We start from the raw sequence: 19,126 nt of genomic DNA, 5'->3' as shown, positions 1-19,126 counted from the left end.
GGAGTGGATGATGGGAGTATTCATCTGCCGCTCCTGTGCTGTAAATAAATAATTTAAAAAAAAAACGTGCGTGGGTTCCCCCCTATTTTTGATACCAGCCAGGCAAAACTCACAGCTGGGGGCTGCAACCCTCAGCTGTCAGCTTCATCAAGGCTAGTTACCAAGAATAGAGGGGTCCCCAAGCTGTATTTTTTAATTATTTAAATAAATAATTGAAAAAAAAATGGTGTGGTCCCTCCCATTTTTGGCAACCAGCTGGGGGCTGGTATTCTCAGGCTGGTAAGGGGCCATGGATATGGCCCCGCAGCCTAAAAATAGAAGCCTGCAGATGTCCAGAAAAGGCGTATCTATTAGATTTGCCCATTCTTGTGCTTGGCCCGGCTCTTCCCACTTGCCCTGTAACAGTGGCAAGTGGAGTTCATATTTGTGGGGATGATGTCACCTTTGTATTGTCCAGTGACATCAAGCCCCGAGGTTAGTAATGGAGAGGCGTCAATAAGACACCCCCATTACTAACCCCATAGTCACATTGTAAGAAAACACAGGCAGTAAGAATAAAGTCCTTTAGGGTACCGTCACACATTGAAATTTCCATCGCTACGACGTTACGATTCGTGACGTTCTAGCGATATCGTTACGATATCGCTGTGTCTGACACGCTACTGCGATCAGACACCCTGCTGAGAATCGTACGTCGTAGCACATCGTTTGGAACTTTCTTTCGTCGCTTGATCACCCGCTGACATCGCTGGATCGTTGTGTGTGACAGCGATCCAGCGATGTCTTCGCTTGTAACCAGGGTAAACATCGGGTAACTAAGCGCAGGGCCGCGCTTAGTAACCCGATGTTTACCCTGGTTACAAGCGTAAACGTAAAAAAACAAACCGTACATACTCACCCGTCGGTGTCCTTCAGGTCCCTTGCCGTCTGCTTCCTGCTCTGAGTGCCGGCCGGAAAGTGAGAGCAGAGCGCAGCGGTGCTGCGCTCTGCTCTCAGTGTACGGCTGCACTCAGAGCAGGAAGCAGACGGCAAGGGACCTGAAGGACACCGACGGGTGAGTATGTACGGTTTGTTTTTTTACGTTTACGCTGGTAACCAGGGTAAACATCGGGTTACTAAGCGCGGCCCTGCGCTTAGTTACCCGATGTTTACCCTGGTTACCCGGGGACTTCGGCATCGCTCCAGCGCCGTGATTGCAACGTGTGACCGCAGTCTACGACGCTGGAGCGATGATTATACGACGCTGCGACGTCACGAATCGTGCCGTCGCAGCGATGAAAATTTCAATGTGTGACGGTACCCTTAATTGAAAGAATGACACAGATTCCTTTAATTATCTCAATTAAACCATACTTACAACCTCGCCTAATTCCACCAAAGCTCTCTTTCTCCTGTAATAAACCAAAAGTAATAAAACAACTATATCCCTCACCTCTCCGTTGTTGTGTCCCATGCCGTAATCCATGTCTGGGGGATAATTAGTTTGGAACCTGGACGGTGCCCAGATGCAACCGTCCACGCTGAAAAACACTGGTGAATGAGCTGCTGCGAGTGCAGCCTCAGTGACTAGCGGTGACGTCACTGAGGCTCGGTTCCCAGCTGGGATGAACTGCGGTGACCTCGGTGAGATCTCCGCTAGCACCGTGAGAAAGTCGCAAGGTGAAGAGGCAAGTTCACCGGGAGAATTTCACCGTGAGAATTTTACTGCGGTGAACTCATCTCTGCACCGTGCGACTGACACCTGGCACTGACACCTGTTGGCATACAGGGACAGCAGCTACCTTGGGTCCCCAGCCAGTGGCATGTCGCTAATAGCAGCACACCACACAGCTGCTATGGGGGCCCCCGGTGCCAGTGGTGCAGCAGCGGGTGACAGGAGGCAGAAGCCAGCTGTTGCGGCCCCGCTGCTAAAAAGAAATGAATATTCCCCACGCCCCCATGGGTGTGGAGAGGGGTGAATATTAATTTCACTATAATAACAGGCATTGTTATCAGCAGCCAGCTAACACTGCTAGCTATCAGGGTCTGCAGACCAGGGCCCCCACTCCCGCAGCCAACGCGGCCACTATGGAGCAGTAAGTCAGGGATGCCCGGTACCAGCGCCGCCCCCCAGTGAGTGCCGCATTCAACTGTATCGGCATCATAGATGCCAATACAGTTGAAAGCAATAAAGGAGGAGAGAGTGTCAGATGATGCTCCCTCTCCCATTATTCCCCTCTGACACTGACACAGCAAGTGCGTGATGTCACTTCATAGCGTACCCGCTGTGTGCCAGGCAGACGGCAGCGCAGCTCTTGACACCGGAGAAGAGCCGGAATCAGCGTGGCAACGAGAGCGAGAGGAAAGTATTGTGTATATATATATATATATATATATATATACACAGTATATTAGTGATGAGTGTGTATACTCGTTGCTCCCAATCACGCTCGGTTGGTCTCTGAGTATTTGTGAGTGCTCGGAGATTTAGTTTTTGTTGACGCAGCTGCATGATTTACGGCTGCTAGACAGGCTGAATACATGTGGGGATTCCCTAGCAACCAGGCAACCCCCACATGTACTCAGGCTGGCTAGCAGCTGTAAATCATGCAGCTGCGTCACCAAAAACGAAATCTCAGAGCAGTCACAAATACTCGGAGGCCACCCGAGCGTGCTCGGGAAAACCCGAGCAATGAGTATACTCGCTCATCACTAATATATATATATTAGTGAGTTCTGGTTGCATTATACCCTATGAGGGGGGTGCATTGTACCCTATGAAGGGTTGTGCATTGTACCCTATGAGGGGGGCTGCATTGTACCCTTTGAGGCGGGCTGCATTGTACCCTATGAGGGGGGCTGCATTGTACCCTACGAGGCTGGCTGCATTGTACAGTATAAGGGGGCTGCATTGTACCTAATGAGGGGGGCTGCATTGTACCTAATGAGGTGGGCTGCATTGTACCCTATGAGGGGGGCTGCATTGCATGCTATGAGGGGGCTGTATTATACCCTGTGAGGGGGTCAGCATTATATTCTGTGGGGGCTACATTATATTCTGTGAGTGGGGGCTACATTATACTATATGAGGGGGCTGCATTGTACCTTATGAGGGGGTTGCTTTATACTTTGAGGGGGCTACATTATATTCTGTGGGGGGCTTCATTATATTATATAAGGGCTGCATTATATTCTATGGGGGGCTACATTATATTCTATGAGGGGGCTAATTATGTTTTATAAGGGGGCCTGCCCCAACTCCTGCTACATAATTAAGACGTGTATTAACTTATATTATACCCTGATAGTAGCGTGTTTTACCACACAATTGGTGGTCCTGTATTTATTTCTATGTAGCTACATAGTGGGCCCCAAGAATGATTTTCTCTGGTGGGCCCAAGGTGCTCCAGTCCGACGCTGACCAAGATATATATCTTTCCTGTCCTAAAAGGGATAATTTTTAGACTGTTTATACAATATAAGTATCTTACAATGTCTGAAACTGCTGTGTGTGGTTAAATAAGCTGCCAGTTATCACCGCGTACCATCTATTTTCCTTAAGGTACCTTCACACTAAACAACTTTCCAACGAGAACGACAACGATCCGTGACGTTGCAGCATCCTGGATAGCGATCTCGTTGTGTTTGACACGCAGCAGCGATCTGGATCCTGCTGTGATATCGCTGGTCGGAGCTAGAAGTCCAGAACTTTATTTGGTTGTCAGATCGGCGTGTATCGTCGTGTTTGACAGCAAAAGCAACAATGCCAGCAATGATTTACATGGAGCTAATGATCTGTGATGACCTGTGAGAATGATAAGTGAGTAGCCCTTACGTCACAGGATCGCTCCTGCATCGTTCTGGAGCTGCTGTGTTTGACATCTCTACAGCGACCTAAACAGCGACGCTTCAGCGATCGGCTCGTTGTCTATATCGCTGCAGCGTCGCTGAGTGTGACGGTACCTTAAGCCAGATAGTTTGATGTCTTTGTGAAAGGTTTGTTTGCATGCAAGTGCTCAAATTCAGAGTGTTATACACATATTAGAGGCATTTAATTATGCAATTAAATAAAAATATGTCAAATAATGTAATTTTAAAAATTCTTGTATTGCTTTCCCAGGCCAGTGTTCATGACATTGTGCTAATGTCATTTTTGATGCTAACTATTGTGGTTAACGCAACCCTTCCTGCATCAATTACAATTTGTCTACTGTGCGGTCAAACAAGGCTGAAAAAACAGGACATCTTCTGTATTAGTCCTCAACGGATCAATATAGCTGGGCAGTTGAATCTTGTGTGTTTTGATAAAGTAAGTTCAATTTGGTTTGTCTGTTTTAGTGGATCCTTGATGCAAGCTGTATGCATTATTCTCTACACAATACAGAGCTCCATTATGATATTTCAAAGGGTAAAAAATTAGCAAGAATTGATAATTAGTGATGGGCGAACCCAAACTTTACTGCTCAGGGTCCATACCAATCACCTACTGTTCTGGCGTGGACCTCGATAATGGACTTCTCCAGGAAGTGCATGTTACTGTTTGGGTTCGGCACCCCGAACATTGAGTGTATTGGGTGTATTCTGCACTGTCATGCAGAGAAACACCAGCGGCTCTTATCAGTGGTAAGATTATTACTGCTGGTCAGAGCGCTACGGTTTCTACTCTGTCAGATGAAAGTATTAGCAAGCAGCTGTGATTGGTTGCAAAAAGTTTACCTCCTGGTCACTACTTGTACCATTCCCATCAGCCTGCGCCTGCTGTAGCTGTCAGTTTTGCCTGTGCTGGTTATTAAAAATAGAACAGACCCCATGTCATTTCAGCATTTAAAAAAAATGTATAGCGCAGGTTTGAGCAGCAGCCAGGGCCGTAGTCATGGCACCCACAGATGTCTGCTTTAGTGCACCTTTGCCACCCGCACCTCATACACACAATCTCACTGTCTCACTTGCCTGGTTCTTAGGGTCCTCCCTGAGTGGCAGAGAAAGTTCTTCCTTAACTTTAGTACATAAAGAGACAGAGTTCGGTTCCAACTTTATACATAGAGATTTATTTGTTTTCATACGTACCACGTCCATGTCAGTAACAGCATCAAAATAGAGGTCCACTCAGTTCACTTCTTTATCTTTCCCTGTGCTCTTCCCTACTACCTTCAGTAGGTTCCCGGGTCATGCTGTCTCATCCAGCATCGCAGCGTCCTCCCTGTTCAGCTTCACTACTTTCAGGAGTTCCTCTGTCCATTTCGGACATGAGGGCATCAGCCCATGCAGTAAGCTGCCACATGATGAAGCGACCTGCGTCCCTTTCCTTCTGCACTGCATCCCTTTCCTTCTACACTACTAGTCCTTTCCTGTTGCACTGCCGCACATCTGGCCTACTGGCCCCTGGACGACTGGGCTTCCTACTTGGAACGTTACGGAGTCATCCACCCTGTACGGGCTCCCCGGCCCTTCTAACTAGAAACAGGAAAAACCCTCTATCTTATACACGGTTGACTCCTCCTAAATAAATATATTACAAATGTATCCCCATCTAGTGTCATAACTAAGGTACTGCACTTTTCCTAACAACAATATACAATTATCAGCACTAGATACAGAATATTAAATACAACCATAAATACACTGTTTAACAATATTACAAGGCGACAATATACATACCATTAACCGGGACGTGTTTCAGGTACAAGACCACTTTTATGACCCCCTTATACAGGCATCGGCTAATAAATACTCCCATCAGTGGCCCCTGCTGTCGCTGGTGACACCACTGGTAACAGGTGCTGGCTCATGCTGTCACCTGACAGCATGAAAACTGCAACTCTCTGACCGGCGGTAATAATCTTACTACCGATCACAGCCCATGTTTGCTGTGCTGTCATACAGAGGACAAGACAGCAGACATCAGATATTCAGACCTCCCATTCATGGTACCACTAATGGTAATGTTTGCCTAAATGTTTACGTAAATTTAAAGTATCACTGCATAGTAAGCAGCTTGCAGAATATTGTAAAGCTTGGGATTCGTGAGCTGGCTGGCTGACTTAGCCAAACTCTCCACAGAGAAGGCAGATTTGATTTATTATGTACCCAGTGTTGTGTGATCGATATACTTGCCACTGGTACAGGGGAAATCAGCTATAAAAATAATGCAGAGACATGTTCAAATGCCAAACGAAGGTCTTTATGACCTTATTTGTGGCAGCGTGTGCAATCAGATCACAAAAAAAAGGAAGAAAATTAACAAAATAAAACTAATAATAAACACCACTAATCTGAATCGCTGTATACGGCCCTGCTTCCATTGAAAACAATATGTAAAACAATATGTCAAATACATAAAAATAATTTCTTTAGAAAATGCAGTACAATTTAAAATGTTTTTCAGCAGTCTTTTGTGGTCATCAAAAAATAAATAAATAATGTGTCAAATGGACACGTACAGGCATTCCTGAGATTGCAAACTAGATATTTGTATGTAAGTTGGAACAGGGCCAGGAAAAAAATAACAAAAAAACCTAATACTCATCTCACGATTGTCTACTCCGGCCACCCCGCCACCCACTGTCCAATCCTCTTCTTACTGCCCTAGCACACTGTTTATTAGTCTAGAAAACTCTTATGGTGACCCTGATATTAGACACCTGCTGCCTGAATCATGAATCGGACACTGTCTACTTTATTGTATCCTTCTATGTTTTAATCTGATATACTGTGATATTTCAGAGAAAGCCTACTTTCAGATGCTATGTGTTTTGGATGACTAGTCCCAGGCCTTTTCCTAAGGTTTCTCTTTGCCCTGCTCCCTGACACTGACAAGTCTCTCCCCATACTTGTGGTTTTGCACTCTCCCACTCTCACCTCCAGCACCAATGAATCCTGGCAGCGTGCACTGCATATTGTCAGGAATCAGAAGTCTGCAGTCACATAGAATGACTATTGACACATCGTAAACTTGGACAATCCCTGTAATGCTCCTAAAATAAATAAAAATATAGAATCCCTTAACTTATCAGACTACTTAACACTTTATTAACATAGCCATGTATCACATAATCTTTCAAGTTATGGATTGTTACATGTGGTAAAAATCAGAACCAATAACAGCACAATAATGCATCATCAGAACCACTAGCAGTACAGAAATACATCACTATAACCCCTATCAGTATATAAAAACACACCATCACCACCCTCATCAGTGCAGAAATACATCACCAGAACCACCAGCAGTACACAAATTCATCATCAGAATCACCATCAGTGCATAAATACATTTGTATAACTCCCATTAGTTCAGAAACACAGCATCAAAACCCTCTGTTGTATGGAAATACATTGCAAGAAACACCATCAGTGCATCTATACATCATTAGGCCACCATCAATACATGACTATGATATCAGTGCATACTACATCAATTGTAATATTAGGTCAGGCCCATATTTTTCTTCTTGTCCAGACTCCAGTATGACTTTTGCACAACCACAGTTTATCTCTGCAGACTTCTATCTTCTCTAGTCTTATGCATCACATCCCACATGATACCCTTAAATTTAGCAGTGTCATTATAATTCTACTGAATAAAAATCTGTCATACTCTGTGCACCTGAAAAATAATTGCCATCATTGTGTTCTCTGCACAAAATATGACCCAGATATTGTCTCTCTTATGGTGCATACTCTCAACTCTGCCCTCTACCTTTCCATACTGGTCTCCATTTTAATTCTGTACTCTCAAACAGTGTCCAACTATACTGTCCTATACTCTGCTTCATCACAATTCCCATCCTCGGCATGCTGTCCCCTCCTTTCTATGGCCTCACAAAGTACCCACCTGCTGACCCCTCTACATACTGCCTCCCACAATACCCAGTCTCTATTCTGTGTTCCCTCACATTTTTCTCTTCCCATGCTGTCTCCCCACACAATTTCACTAAATAGTCTGTAACAATCCTCCCTTGCTGTCTCACACTATGTACAGTGCCTACAAGTAGTATTCAACCCCCTGCAGATTTAGCAGGTTTACACATTTGGAATTAACTTGGCATTGTGACATTTGGACTGTAGATCAGCCTGGAAGTGTGAAATGCACTGCAGCAAAAAAGAATGTTATTTCTTTGTTTATTTTTTTTTTAAATTGGGAAAAGTTTTTTCAGAGGGTCATTTATTATTCAACCCCTCAACCCCCCAGAATTCTGTTTGGTTCCTCTAAAGTATTAAGAAGTAGTTCAGGCACAAAGAACAATGAGCTTCACATGTTTGGATTAATTATCTCTTTTTCCAGCCTTTTCTGACTATTTCAGACCCTCCCCAAACTTGTGAACAGCACTCAAACATGGTCAACATGGGAAAGACAAAGGAGCATTCCAAGGCCATCAGAGACAAGATCGTGGAGGGTCACAAGGCTGGCAAGGGGTACAAAACCCTTTCCAAGGAGTTGGGCCTACCTGTCTCCACTGTTGGGAGCATCATCCAGAAGTGGAAGGCTTATGGAACTACTGTTAGCCTTCCACGGCCTGGACAGCCTTTGAAAGTTTCCTCCCGTGCCGAGGCCAGGCTTGCCCGCAGAGTCAAGGCTAACCCAAGGACAACAAGGAAGGAGCTCCGGGAAGATCTCATGGCAGTGGGGACATTGGTTTCAGTCAATACCATAAGTAACGTACTCCACCGCAATGGTCTCCGTTCCAGATGAGCCCGTAAGGTACCTTGACTTTCAAAGCGTCATGTCAAGGCTCATCTACAGTTTGCTCATGATCACTTGGAGGACTCTGAGACTGACTGGTTCAAGGTTCTCTGGTCTGATGAGACCAAGATCGAGATCTTTGGTGCCAACCACACATGTGACGTTTGGAGACTGGATGGCACTGCATACGACCCCAAGAATACCATCCCTACAGTCAAGCATGGTGGTGGCAGCATCATGCTGTGGGGCTGTTTCTCAGCCAAGGGGCCTGGCCATCTGGTCCGCATCCATGGGAAGATGGATAGCACGGCCTACCTGGAGATTTTGGCCAAGAACCTCCGCTCCTCCATCAAGGATCTTAAGATGGGTCGTCATTTCATCTTCCAACAAGACAACGACCCAAAGCACACAGCCAAGAAAACCAAGGCCTGGTTCAAGAGGCAAAAAATCAAGGTGTTGCAGTGGCCTAGTCAGTCTCCTGACCTTAACCCAATTGAAAACTTGTGGAAGGAGCTCAAGATTAAAGTCCACATGAGACACCCAAAGAACCTAGATAACTTGGAGAAGATCTGCATGGAGGAGTGGGCCAAGATAACCCCAGAGACCTGTGCCGGCCTGATCAGGTCTTATAAAAGACGATTATTAGCTGTAATTGCAAACAAAGGTTATTCCACAAAATATTAAACCTAGGGGTTGAATAATAATTGACCCACACTTTTATGTTTAAAATGTATAAAAATTTAACTGAGCAACAAAACTTTTTGGTTTGTAAGATTTATGCATCTGTTAATAAATCCTGCTCTTGTTTGAAGTTTGAAGGCTCTAACTTATTTGCATCTTATTAAACCTGCTAAATCTGCAGGGGGTTGAATACTACTTGTAGGCACTGTATGTAAGCATCCATCCAGTGGCGTAACTACAAAGCAAGGGGCCCCGATGCGAACTTTCAAATGGGACCCCCATCGCCAAAATATTTCCCAACGAAATTCACATTTTCCCTATTCATTTCGCACACTATAGTTTTGTTGCTTTGTTGTATAGTCTGACCTAATACTGCCTGTAATCGCTGAGAAAAATGATTTTATAACTAACAAGTCCCTATACTAATTAGGGCGATGTCTTCGGAAGTGCAGACTCTGGGCGTTCATGTCCTTCCTCGCTCTAATTCCAAGCGCACTCCCGGTGTTTGAAATCTGTGTTCTGTTTCTTCCTGGTATGACGCTGCAGTGTGTCATTTCCGGACCTGTGCGGTGTGGGGGTGTATTGGGTGTACTGGTTGGCTCCGGAGCATACGCACTGCACATTCTGACGCTGGCGAGTACACCCAATACTCCCCCACAGTGCACATGCTGGGCTCTGCCCACAGCTGTGTACCATTCTTCCTGACTCAGAAATTTACAGCCTGTACACACGCGGCTTCGCTCCGTGAACCCCGTACACACATGGCTCTGCTCCATACACATTGAACACATGCGGCTCCGCTCCGTACACCCGCAGATCTCCATACACCTCATACACACGCAGATCCACTCCGTACACTTCACACACAGCTCCGCTCCGTACATACACATGCGGCTCCGCTCTGTACACACGCGGCTTTGCACACCTCGTACACAAGCGGCTCCGCTCCATACACCTCGTAAACATGCAGCACCACTCCATACACCCCATACATATACGACTCCGCTCACCTCTTTCACACTCGGCTCAGCTTTGTACACCTCTTACACACCTGACTCCGCTCCGTACACCTCGTACACATTGCTCCACTACACACATACACGGCTCCGCTCTGTACACCTTGTACACACACGGCTCTGCTACATCCACACTGTAAACCCCTCCTGACCCACACATAAACTTCCCCTCATTCAGCACCATGACAATCAGCACAGCAGAGTCCTGCATACACTGAGGCCACTGATCATGTGACCCCTGACTCCTCCCCTCCTGTGACCTCTTCACAGGTCGTGTGCGCACAGAACAGGTGTGCTGGTGAATGACAGGTGTAAGCAGCACACTGGCCACACATCAGCACTTTACAGCTGCGACTGCACTTGACGCACCAGCTGCTGCCTTCGCGCCTCACCCGGACTCTGTGACAGCTGCTGCAGGCTCCTTGGGTTTGTTGTTTCCCCTCCATCTCTGTCAAGCTTCAGCAACAGGCTAGGTCACATGACCTTCACGGACATGCCCACTCATGGACACGCCCACTCGCCTCACACTGCTGGAAGTCTGGGGAAGCTGGCCGTTGTGGGCGTGGACAGCAGGGTGCATGACTTGTCTGCTGAGTTTCCCGGCTAGTGCTACTTGTTTGCTGGACTGGGTGGGCCCCTAAGCACTCCGGGCCCAGTCGCAGCTGCGACCCCTGCGACCGCAGTTGTTACGCCCCTGCATCCATCCCCCTTACTCCCCATACTGTGCCTGCACCCATTCTGTCCCCTCACTCCCCATATTGTGTAACCACCCATCCCTGTTGATACCCATACTGTGTCCTCAAAATTATTTCACTCTATACTCTCCATTCTGTATCTGCACATATTCCACCCCTTTGCTCCCCATACTGTGTCTCCACCCATCCCCCTAAGCTCCCCTGTTGTGAATTTGTTCTTGGGCTCCCTCTGGTGGCCTTTAGCGATATGGCTGGTCTTGGCTGGGTTCAGCTGTTTCTTATTCCTGCTATGCGGGGCCTATTTAATCCAGCTGGACCTTCACTTGTTGCCTGCTGTCGGTGTATTCAGTCCTGATTCATTGCTCTCCTGAATATTCCTTGTGACCAGTCTCCTGCTAGGATCAGCTAAGTTTGCTTGTTTATTTTGCTCATGATTTCCTTGAAAACGTTTCTCAGTATATTATGAGTTCAGTCCAGCTTGCTCTTATGTGATTTTTTGCTTGCTGATTAGTTCTGGGGTGCAGAGTGCGCCCCTCACATCATGAGTCGGTGTGGGGGTTCTTGTATTCTCTGCGTGGTTTATTTTTGATAGTTTTTGTACTGACCGCACAGACCCCTATCTATTTCTGTCTATCTAGTATTAGCGGGCCTCATTTGCTAAACCTGTTTTCATTTCTATGTTTGTATTTTCCCCTTAACTCACCGTTATTATTTGTGGGGGGCTATCTACAACTTTGGGGTTATTTCTCTGAGGCAAGTGAGGTCTTGCTTTCTTTCTAGGGGTAGTCAGTTTCTCAGGCTGTGAAGAGGCGTCTAGGTTTTTAGGTAACGCTCCACGGCTACCTTTAGGGTGTGTGGATAGGATCAGGATTGCGGTCAGTATAGCTTCCACATTCCCAGAACTAGTCCGTTATTCTGGTAACTTATCAGGTCAGATCGGTTATCCTTACCACCAGGATCATAACAGTGCAGCAGGCCAAAAAGTGTTAATGCAGCGGAAGAGGGAGAAGAGAAATCCTAAGGTCATTTTTTTTTTTTCTCTGCACTGTGTTCAGCTTTTCTCCTCCCCTTAATCTCTGGGTGGTTCTGAATGCAGCTACTGATATGGACATTCAGAGTCTGTCTTCTAGTGTGGATCATCTCACTGCAAGGGTACAGGGCATTCAGGATTATGTAATCCGCAGTCCTATGTCAGAGCCTAAAATACCTATTCCTGAGCTGTTCTCCGGAGATAGATCTAGGTTTTTGAATTTTAAGAATAATTGTAAGTTATTCCTTTCTTTGAGACCTCGCTCATCTGGTGATTCTGTTCAGCAAGTCAAAATTGTTATTTCTTTGTTACGTGGCGACCCTCAAGATTGGGCATTCTCTCTGGCGCCAGGAGATCCTGCACTGCTAAATGTTGATGCGTTTTTTCTGGCGCTTGGAGTGCTTTATGAGGAACCAAATCTGGTAGACCAAGCAGAGAAGGTTTTGCTGGCTCTCTCTCAAGGTCAGGATGAAGCAGAAGTTTATTGTCAGAAGTTTAGGAAGTGGTCAGTGCTCACTCAGTGGAATGATTTCTTTCTGAAGCCCTTAAAGATGTTATGGTGGGGTTCCCCACGCCTGCGGGTCTGAATGAGTCAATGTCCTTGGCCATTCAGATTGATCGGCGTTTGCGGGAGCGCAAACCTGTGTACCATCTGGCGGTACTTTCTGAGCAGAAGCCTGAGCCTATGCAATGTGACAGGATTCTGACCAGAGTCGAACGGCAAAACTGCAGACGTCAGAACGGGTTGTGCTTTTACTGTGGTGATCCTGCTCATGTTATCTCAGCATGCTCTAAGCGCACAAAAAACTTCGCTAAGTCTGTCACCATTGGTACTGTACAACCTAAATTCATTTTGTCTGTTACTTTGATTTGCTCTCTGTCATCCTACTCAGTTATGGCTTTTGTGGATTCAGGTGCTGCCCTGAATTTGATGGATTTGTCATTTGCCAGGCGCTGTGGTTTTATCTTGGAGCCTTTACAATTCCCTATTCCACTAAAGGGAATTGACACTACACCATTGGCCAAGAATAAACCTCAGTACTGGACTCAAATGACCATGTGCATGGCTCCTGCACATCAGGAGGTGATTCGCTTTCTGGTGCTACATAATTTGCATGATGTTGTCGTATTGGGTCTGCCATGGCTGCCGGCTCATAACCCAGTTCTGGATTGGAAAGCAATGTCTGTGTCAAGTTGGGGTTGCCAGGGAATTCATGGCGATGCTCCTTTGGTGTCAATTGCTTCTTCTACTCCTTCTGAAGTCCCTGAATTTTTGTCGGACTACCAGGATGTATTTGATGAGCCCAAATCCAGTGCCCTACCTCCTCATAGGGATTGTGATTGTGCCATAAACCTGATTCCTGGTAGTAAGTTCCCTAAGGGTCGACTTTTTAATTTATCTGTACCAGAACATGCCGCTATGCGGAGTTATATAAAGGAGTCCTTGGAGAAGGGACATATTCGCCCGTCCTCGTCTACTTTGGGTGCGGGGTTCTTTTTTGTGGCCAAGAAGGATGGTTCTCTGAGACCCTGTATAGATTATCGCCTTCTAAATAACATCACGGTCAAATTTCAGTACCCCTTGCCACTGTTGTCCGATCTGTTTGCCCGGATTAGGGGGGCCAGTTGGTTCACCAAGATAGATCTTCGAGGTGCGTATAATCTTGTGCGCATAAAGCAGGGCGATGAATGGAAAACAGCATTTAATACACCCGAAGGCCATTTTGAGTACTTGGTGATGCCTTTTGGGCTTTCTAATGCCCCCTCTGTGTTTCAGTCCTTCATGCACGACATCTTCCGAGAGTATCTGAATAGATTTATGATTGTGTACCTGGATGATATTTTGGTCTTTTCTGATGATTGGGAGTCTCATGTGAAGCAGGTCAGGATGGTATTTCAGGTCCTGCGTACCAATGCCTTGTTTGTGAAGGGCTCTAAATGTCTCTTCGGAGTCCAGAAGGTTTCCTTTTTGGGCTTTATTTTTTCTCCTTCTGCTATTGAGATGGATCCAGTCAAGGTCCAGGCTATTCATGACTGGACTCAACCTACATCTGTGAAGAGTCTTCAGAAGTTCTTGGTTTTTGCTAATTTTTACCGTCGCTTCATCACTAATTTTTCTAGTGTGGTTAAGCCTTTGACGGATTTGACCAAGAAGGGTTCTGATGTGACGAATTGGTCCCCTGCGGCCGTGGACGCCTTTCAGGAGCTGAAACGTCGGTTTTCTTCGGCTCCTGTCTTGCGCCAGCCCGATGTGTCTCTTCCCTTTCAGGTCGAGGTTGATGCTTCTGAGATTGGAGCAGGGGCTGTCTTGTCGCAGAAAAGTTCTGATAGCTCTGTGATGAGACCATGTGCTTTCTTTTCAAGAAAGTTTTTGCCTGCCGAGCGGAATTATGATGTTGGTAATCGAGAGTTGTTGGCAATGAAGTGGGCATTTGAGTAGTGGCGACATTGGCTTGAGGGAGCCAAGCATCGTGTGGTGGTCTTGACGGATCACAAGAATTTGACTTATCTCGAGTCTGCCAAACGGTTGAATCCGAGACAGGCTCGATGGTCGCTGTTTTTCTCTCGTTTCAATTTCGTGGTTTCATATCTTCCGGGTTCGAAAAACGTGAAGGCTGATGCCCTTTCTAGGAGTTTTGTACCTGACTCCCCGGAAGTTTCTGAACCGACTGGTGTCCTCAAAGAGGGGGTTATTTTGTCTGCCATCTCTCCTGATCTGCGACGGGTGTTGCAGGAGTTTCAGGCCAATAGACCTGACCGTTGTCCACCGGAGAGACTGTTTGTTCCGGACAGATGGACCAGTAGAGTTATTTCCGAGGTGCATTCTTCGGTGTTGGCGGGTCATCCTGGGATTTTTGGTACCAGGGATTTGGTGGTGAGGTCCTTTTGGTGGCCTTCCTTGTCGCGGGATGTGCGTTCCTTTGTGCAGTCCTGTGGGATTTGTGCTCGGGCCAAGCCTTCCTGTTCTCGTGCCAGTGGATTGCTTTTGCCTTTGCCTGTCCCGAAGAGGCATTGGACGCATATTTCCATGGATTTTATTTCGGATCTTCCTGTCTCTCAGAAGATGTCTGTCATCTGGGTGGTTTGTGATCGTTTTTCTAAAATGGTCCATTTGGTACCCTTGCCTAAACTGCCTTCCTCCTCCGATTTGGTGCCACTGTTTTTTCAGAATGTGGTTCATTTACATGGTATTCCGGAGAACATTGTGTCTGACAGAGGATCCCAGTTTGTGTCTAGATTTTGGCGGTCCTTTTGTGCTAAGATGGGCATTGAATTGTATTTTTCGTCGGCTTTCCATCCTCAGACGAATGGTCAAACCGAACGAACTAATCAGACCTTGGAGGCTTATTTGAGATGTTTTGTTTCTGCTGATCAGGATGATTGGGTGACCTTTTTGCCATTGGCTGAGTTTGCCCTCAATAATCGGGCTAGTTCTGCTACTTTGGTTTCACCTTTCTTTTGCAATTCTGGTTTTCATCCTTGTTTTTCCTCGGGTCAGGTTGAGCCTTCTGACTGCCCTGGGGTGGATTTTGTGGTGGATAGGTTGCAGCAGATTTGGAACCATGTGGTGGACAATTTGACCTTGTCCCAAGAGAAGGCTCAGCGCTTTGCTAACCGCCATCGCTGTGTGGGTCCCCGACTTCGTGTGGGGGATTTGGTATGGTTGTCTTCTCGTTATGTCCCGATGAAGGTTTCCTCTCCTAAGTTCAAGCCTCGTTTCATCAGTCCTTATAAGATTTTGGAAATCCTCAACCCTGTGTCATTTCGTTTGGACCTTCCTACATCGTTTGCCATTCATAATGTGTTCCATCGGTCATTGTTGCGGAGATATGTGGTGCCTGTGGTCCCTTCTGTTGATCCTCCTGCTCCGGTCTTGGTCGAGGGGGAGTTGGAGTATGTGGTGGAGAAGATCTTGGATTCTCGTATTTCGAGACGGAAGCTTCAGTACTTGGTTAAGTGGAAGGGCTATGGTCAGGAGGATAATTCCTGGGTTGTCGCCTCCGATGTCCATGCGGCCGATTTGGTTTGTGCCTTTCATTTGGCTTGTCCTGATCGGCCTGGGAGCCCTGGTGAGGGTTCGGTGACCCCTCCTTAAGGGGGGAGTACTGTTGTGAATTTGTTCTTGGGCTCCCTCTGGTGGCCTTTAGCGATATGGCTGGTCTTGGCTGGGTTCAGCTGTTTCTTATTCCTGCTATGCGGGGCCTATTTAATCCAGCTGGACCTTCACTTGTTGCCTGCTGTCGGTGTATTCAGTCCTGATTCATTGCTCTCCTGAATATTCCTTGTGACCAGTCTCCTGCTAGGATCAGCTAAGTTTGCTTGTTTATTTTGCTCATGATTTCCTTGAAAATGTTTCTCAGTATATTATGAGTTCAGTCCAGCTTGCTCTTATGTGATTTTTTGCTTGCTGGTTAGTTCTGGGGTGCAGAGTGCGCCCCTCACATCGTGAGTCGGTGTGGGGGTACTTGTATTCTCTGCGTGGTTTATTTTTGATAGTTTTTGTACTGACCGCGCAGACCCCTATCTATTTCTGTCTATCTAGTATTAGCGGGCCTCATTTGCTAAACCTGTTTTCATTTCTATGTTTGTATTTTCCCCTTAACTCACCGTTATTATTTGTGGGGGGCTATCTACAACTTTGGGGTTATTTCTCTGAGGCAAGTGAGGTCTTGCTTTCTCTCTAGGGGTAGTCAGTTTCTCAGGCTGTGAAGAGGCGTCTAGGTTTTTAGGTAACGCTCCACGGCTACCTTTAGTGTGTGTGGATAGGATCAGGATTGCGGTCAGTATAGCTTCCACATTCCCAGAACTAGTCCGTTATTCTGGTAACTTATCAGGTCAGATCGGTTATCCTTACCACCAGGATCATAACAGTACAGCAGGCCAAAAAGTGTTAATGCAGCGGAAGAGGGAGAAGAGAAATCCTAAGGTCATTTTTTTTTTTTCTCTGCACTGTGTTCAGCTTCTCTCCTCCCCTTAATCTCTGGGTGGTTCTGAATGCAGCTACTGATATGGACATTCAGAGTCTGTCTTCTAGTGTGGATCATCTCACTGCAAGGGTACAGGGCATTCAGGATTATGTAATCCGCAGTCCTATGTCAGAGCCTAAAATACCTATTCCTGAGCTGTTCTCCGGAGATAGATCTAGGTTTTTGAATTTTAAGAATAATTGTAAGTTATTCCTTTCTTTGAGACCTCGCTCATCTGGTGACTCTGTTCAGCAAGTCAAAATTTTTATTTCTTTGTTACGTGGCGACCCTCAAGATTGGGCATTCTCTCTGGCGCCAGGAGATCCTGCACTGCTAAATGTTGATGCGTTTTTTCTGGCACTTGGAGTGCTTTATGAGGAACCAAATCTGGTAGACCAAGCAGAGAAGGTTTTGCTGGCTCTCTCTCAAGGTCAGGATGAAGCAGAAGTTTATTGTCAGAAGTTTAGGAAGTGGTCAGTGCTCACTCAGTGGAATGAGTGCGCCCTGGTGGCGATTTTCAGAAAGGGTCTTTCTGAAGCCCTTAAAGATGTTATGGTGGGGTTCCCCACGCCTGCGGGTCTGAATGAGTCAATGTCCTTGGCCATTCAGATTGATCGGCGTTTGCGGGAGCGCAAACCTGTGCACCATCTGGCGGTACTTTCTGAGCAGAAGCCTGAGCCTATGCAATGCGACAGGATTCTGACCAGAGTTGAACGGCAAAACTACAGACGTCAGAACGGGTTGTGCTGTTACTGTGGTGATTCTGCTCATGTTATCTCAGCATGCTCTAAGCGCACAAAAAACTTCGCTAAGTCTGTCACCATTGGTACTGTACAACCTAAATTCATTTTGTCTGTTACTTTGATTTGCTCTCTGTCATCCTACTCAGTTATGGCTTTTGTGGATCCAGGTGCTGCCCTGAATTTGATGGATTTGTCATTTGCCAGGCGCTGTGGTTTTATCTTGGAGCCTTTACAATTCCCTATTCCACTAAAGGGAATTGACACTACACCATTGGCCAAGAATAAACCTCAGTACTGGACTCAATTGACCATGTGCATGGCTCCTGCACATCAGGATGTGATTCGCTTTCTGGTGCTACATAATTTGCATGATGTTGTCGTATTGGGTCTGCCATGGCTGCAGGCTCATAACCCAGTTCTGGATTGGAAAGCAATGTCTGTGTCAAGTTGGGGTTGCCAGGGAATTCATGGCGATGCTCCTTTGGTGTCAATTGCTTCTTCTACTCCTTCTGAAGTCCCTGAATTTTTGTCGGACTACCAGGATGTATTTGATGAGCCCAAATCCAGTGCCCTACCTCCTCATAGGGATTGTGATTGTGCCATAAACCTGATTCCTGGTAGTAAGTTCCCTAAGGGACGACTTTTTAATTTATCTGTACCAGAACATGCCGCTATGCGGAGTTATATAAAGGAGTCCTTGGAGAAGGGACATATTCGCCCGTCCTCATCTCCTTTGGGTGCGGGGTTCTTTTTTGTGGCCAAGAAGGATGGTTCTCTGAGACCCTGTATAGATTATCGCCTTCTAAATAACATCATGGTCAAATTTCAGTACCCCTTGCCAGTGTTGTCCGATCTGTTTGCCCGGATTAGGGGGGGGCCAGTTGGTTCACCAAGATAGATCTTCGAGGTGCGTATAATCTTGTGCGCATAAAGCAGGACGATGAATGGAAAACAGCATTTAATACGCCCGAAGGCCATTTTGAGTACTTGGTGATGCCTTTTGGGCTTTCTAATGCCCCCTCTGTGTTTCAGTCCTTCATGCACGACATCTTCCGAGAGTATCTGGATAGATTTATGATTGTGTACCTGGATGATATTTTGATCTTTTCTGATGATTGGGAGTCTCATGTGAAGCAGGTCAGGATGGTATTTCAGGTCCTGCGTGCCAATGCCTTGTGTGTGAAGGGCTCTAAATGTCTCTTCGGAGTCCAGAAGGTTTCCTTTTTGGGCTTTATTTTTTCTCCTTCTGCTATTGAGATGGATCCAGTCAAGGTCCAGGCTATTCATGACTGGACTCAATCTACATCTGTGAAGAGTCTTCAGAAGTTCTTG

General features: G+C 46.3%; 1 protein-coding gene across 1 annotated transcript in view; it reads left to right on the top strand.

Annotated features, from left to right (window-relative positions):
* The window catches only part of LOC143808062 (putative cation-transporting ATPase 13A5), a 318,077-nt gene that overhangs the window by 139,021 nt on the left and 159,930 nt on the right, over nucleotides 1–19,126 (top strand). Inside the window, exon 14 of the mRNA XM_077290322.1 lies at nucleotides 4,100–4,288. Within this exon, the coding sequence (XP_077146437.1) occupies nucleotides 4,100–4,288 (189 nt within the window). The remainder of the gene's footprint in view (nucleotides 1–4,099; nucleotides 4,289–19,126) is intronic.

This window comes from Ranitomeya variabilis, chromosome 2 (genome assembly GCF_051348905.1).
Source record: "Ranitomeya variabilis isolate aRanVar5 chromosome 2, aRanVar5.hap1, whole genome shotgun sequence".
NCBI lineage: Eukaryota > Metazoa > Chordata > Amphibia > Anura > Dendrobatidae > Ranitomeya > Ranitomeya variabilis.
This window is presented reverse-complemented; position numbering and strand designations above follow the sequence as displayed.